This window comes from Morone saxatilis, unplaced genomic scaffold (assembly GCF_004916995.1).
Source record: "Morone saxatilis isolate NCDOM2014 unplaced genomic scaffold, NCSU_SB_2.0 Contig5, whole genome shotgun sequence".
Lineage (NCBI taxonomy): Eukaryota > Metazoa > Chordata > Actinopteri > Moronidae > Morone > Morone saxatilis.
In genome coordinates, this window is record NW_023340095.1 from 10,167,951 (window position 1) to 10,171,308 (window position 3,358).

At 40.6% G+C, this 3,358-nt stretch overlaps 1 protein-coding gene across 1 annotated transcript in view; it reads right to left on the bottom strand.

Moving 5' to 3' along the window:
- LOC118338878 (dehydrogenase/reductase SDR family member on chromosome X-like) overlaps positions 1-3,358 on the bottom strand; it is a 37,234-nt gene that overhangs the window by 32,714 nt on the left and 1,162 nt on the right. The window contains exon 2 of the mRNA XM_035676321.1: positions 2,899-3,006. Coding sequence (XP_035532214.1) covers positions 2,899-3,006 — 108 coding nt within the window. The remainder of the gene's footprint in view (positions 1-2,898; positions 3,007-3,358) is intronic.

Genomic DNA, 3,358 nt, shown 5'->3' on the forward strand with positions numbered 1-3,358 from the left:
ACACACACACACACAGAGTACAGGGACACAGACAGAGGAGAGACTCGACTGTGCACAAAAAAAGTTTTGCTAGTAAATCACCAGAACAGCTACAGTTGTCGCCTCTTCGACATGTTCTTCCTCTTGTGGCAGACTAGATGATTTGTAGGCGTATATGCTGCACTGTCGACATTGTCAAGGTACCGAAGTATTGGTTCTCGTAACATCATGTGTGTTACCATGGGTAAATAGTTTATAATAACATTAACGCCACACAGAGAGGCTAAGCAGACTTTTTTCCACACAGAAAATTGATCAGGAGTTAGTAAGGGAATCGATAAAGAACTGGACCGATAAGCAGAATCGATAATGGAATTCCTATCAATAAACTCTAATCAAATCCCATCCCGACGATGGATACAACAATGAATGAATGTCTGAGACACAAGACATGTTTCTTGGTCAAAAAAGAGGCCTATTTACAGATGCATCTATGTGCACAAAATGATTCACTTCAGAGCCTCGAGCCTAGAGTCAGAGGGCTCAACAAAACACTGAAGTGTGTGAAGGAGCTGAGCCGTTAATCAAAGATGGAGCCTCGAACTGCGTAACACGAAGGAGAAAGACAGGGAAGACATCAAAGGTGTAGTGATCAACACATTTAAGTAAGTGGCTCCGGGGATGCAGTAAGAATGAGTGATAGATGTGGAATATCACCTTGGTAAGTAGGTACTAGATGGCACTTCAAGGAAGGAAGGAAGAGAGATAGATAGATATCAATATATGTGGAAAATGGGACTTCATTCAGCTGACTATCTGTATAAAGTACACACAGTGAATATTCAATATCTCACTGTCTTTATTTGTATCACTGGTAGCAGCTATAAATTTAGGACTTGTGATAGCTTTAACATTATTTTAACCATTTACACAGATCCTTTGAAAGAGTTATTATGTCCTCAGTTTGGTTGTTGTTTGGTTACTTTCTTCATTTGAGTTTGAAATGAATGCTTTTCACATTTTACAAGTTTCACATAGATACCGAAAAAAAAACATGGTAAAAAGCATTTTAGCCATTTTGTTAATAAGACTTTGATGTACTGCATTTATCTGTGAACCATAAATATGACTAAATAATTAATGGAACAATGCCAGACCTTGTTTTATGCAAAAAAGCCTCTCATAATCCTAAATTTGCATTTAACACTCGGTTTGATAACAGCCTTTTAATCCCAGCAGAGCTCAGAAAGTCTTTACATCATCTCACAGTGGAGCATCACACATATTTTCTAATGATGAAAACAAACAGTTTCGATGTTATTCCAAACATTAAGACGGATCAACGGGGTGTCAAGAGGCATCTGAACGCACTGTTGACCGCCTGATACTAAGTAAGGATCTCTGACAGCGACAGGCTTTTAAGTAGGCACACAGAAAGGATGCATGCAATATGACTGGCACTGCAGAGCCATGGTTTTGTTCACTGTACTATACACATTACTTAATTATGAGATAAGATATATCTGCAGCCTAGTATCTCGGTAACCCAACCAACGTTGATCATGGATCTCACTTTTTTTCCCCCACACTTTTGGAATCTAGCCGTTCAGAATTTCCAGAATTAAGGATATCCAGCTGTCAGATTTCCACAGACCTCGCTGACAACAGTGTTCAGTCATGAAAACTGTCCACAGTTGGGGTCTTAGGAGCATCCTGTAATTTCTTATTACTGTCCTGTAGTTGTACTACAGTACCTAACTTAGGTAAGGCTTTACTAAGAAAGTAAACCCCTTTACTTATTACCTTACCTTTGTGTTACTTTCTAATAATCACAAGATAACAGTTAGTTGTCCTCTACGCAGCCTCACAGGTCTTTTCAGTTCTCCCTGTGTTACTGCTGCACAACTGGGTGAAACTAATCTCAGCCTGTTTGGCAGTGATTGAGGCGTTCCCACCATCATCTGTGGCGAGACACGGCTCATTTCTGGCTTCAGTTTCACACCTGCATGCAGGAACACGACGGATTGCTTTGTCATTTTTGCTGCTATGGACAGATGATTCTGAGTGGGACACAATTTACACTTTTATGCGATATAAATTCCAAATAACCACTTATCAAAGTCTACTGTGTAAAATTTCACTTTTCTGGTCTACCGACCACTAAAAAGCGCTTTACAACACTCGTCACATTCACGCATTCACACACACATTCATTCATACACTGATGGCAGAGGCTGCTGAAGGTGCCAGCCTGCTTAGGAGTGATACAGCACATCCTATCCAAAGTGCTCACAATGACACTAAGCTCACCCACACACACACCGACAGCACAGCCATCAGGAGCAATTTGGGTTCAGTTTCCTGCCAATGACCCTCCGATTACTAGACATCCCACTCTACCGCCTGAGCCACAGCTGACAACGGTATACTAGTATACACATATATATTATATATATGTATACACCAGCAACAACTTCATCTTCAATCATTCAAATACACAGATATTTGAACAACCAGCAGCTGTTTCACAAAAAGGTACCTACATCTATAAGGCTGCTTTTGTTTATATGCACAGTCCTGGGTCTTCCACTGTTCCAGGCCTGTACTTTCTGACTGAGTGAGCCTGCAGTTTGAAAAACAACACACCCTCTACAGAGGTTAACGTAGGATTGTTTTGATTGAACTTATCTCAAAATATTTTATATACTTGCTTTTATCTAAAGGGCCTATTCCCCTATTCTTTTGTTTATTTCCCACATTATTTAGCATTTAAAGGGCACTACAGAAACATAAAGGTTATTACTGGTGTTACAATTATGACTGTGTGTTTGCGGTGGTTTTGTTTTCAATTTAAAGCCAAGCTCTCTGCTCCTACACGTGTGTTCATGCTGATCAAATGTGTGGTGCTTGATACTGTACCTATGATAACATGTGCCCCCAGTCTGGCCATGTGGCGGGCTACCTCATAGCCGATTCCCCTGCCTCCTCCTGTCACTATGGCAACCTTGCCATCTTGTCTGGGCATCACTGGCAGAGGCAGAAGAGGACACACAGATATCAGGGAGAATGTCGTTTGATAAGGAAGCTGCTTCAAGACGGGCCGCTATGTCAAGACATGAGAAGTCCTTGTAGTTAGACCTGTAGATGATCTCAGATGAACTTTATCTAGGTTTTTGAATTCCTGTGGTACAGTACAGCAGTGTTACTTCACTTTCTTAGAGTTTCTGAGTTGTGTTGTTGAAATGGATTAGAGTAGTAAGCTGGATGGTTTCCTGTATGAGCAGACATCCTGCCCAAAAAAATGTAAGAAATAATAACAAATCTCTCTATATAAATATAGTATGGTGGAACTTCTACATTGGGTACGAACTGTACCCAC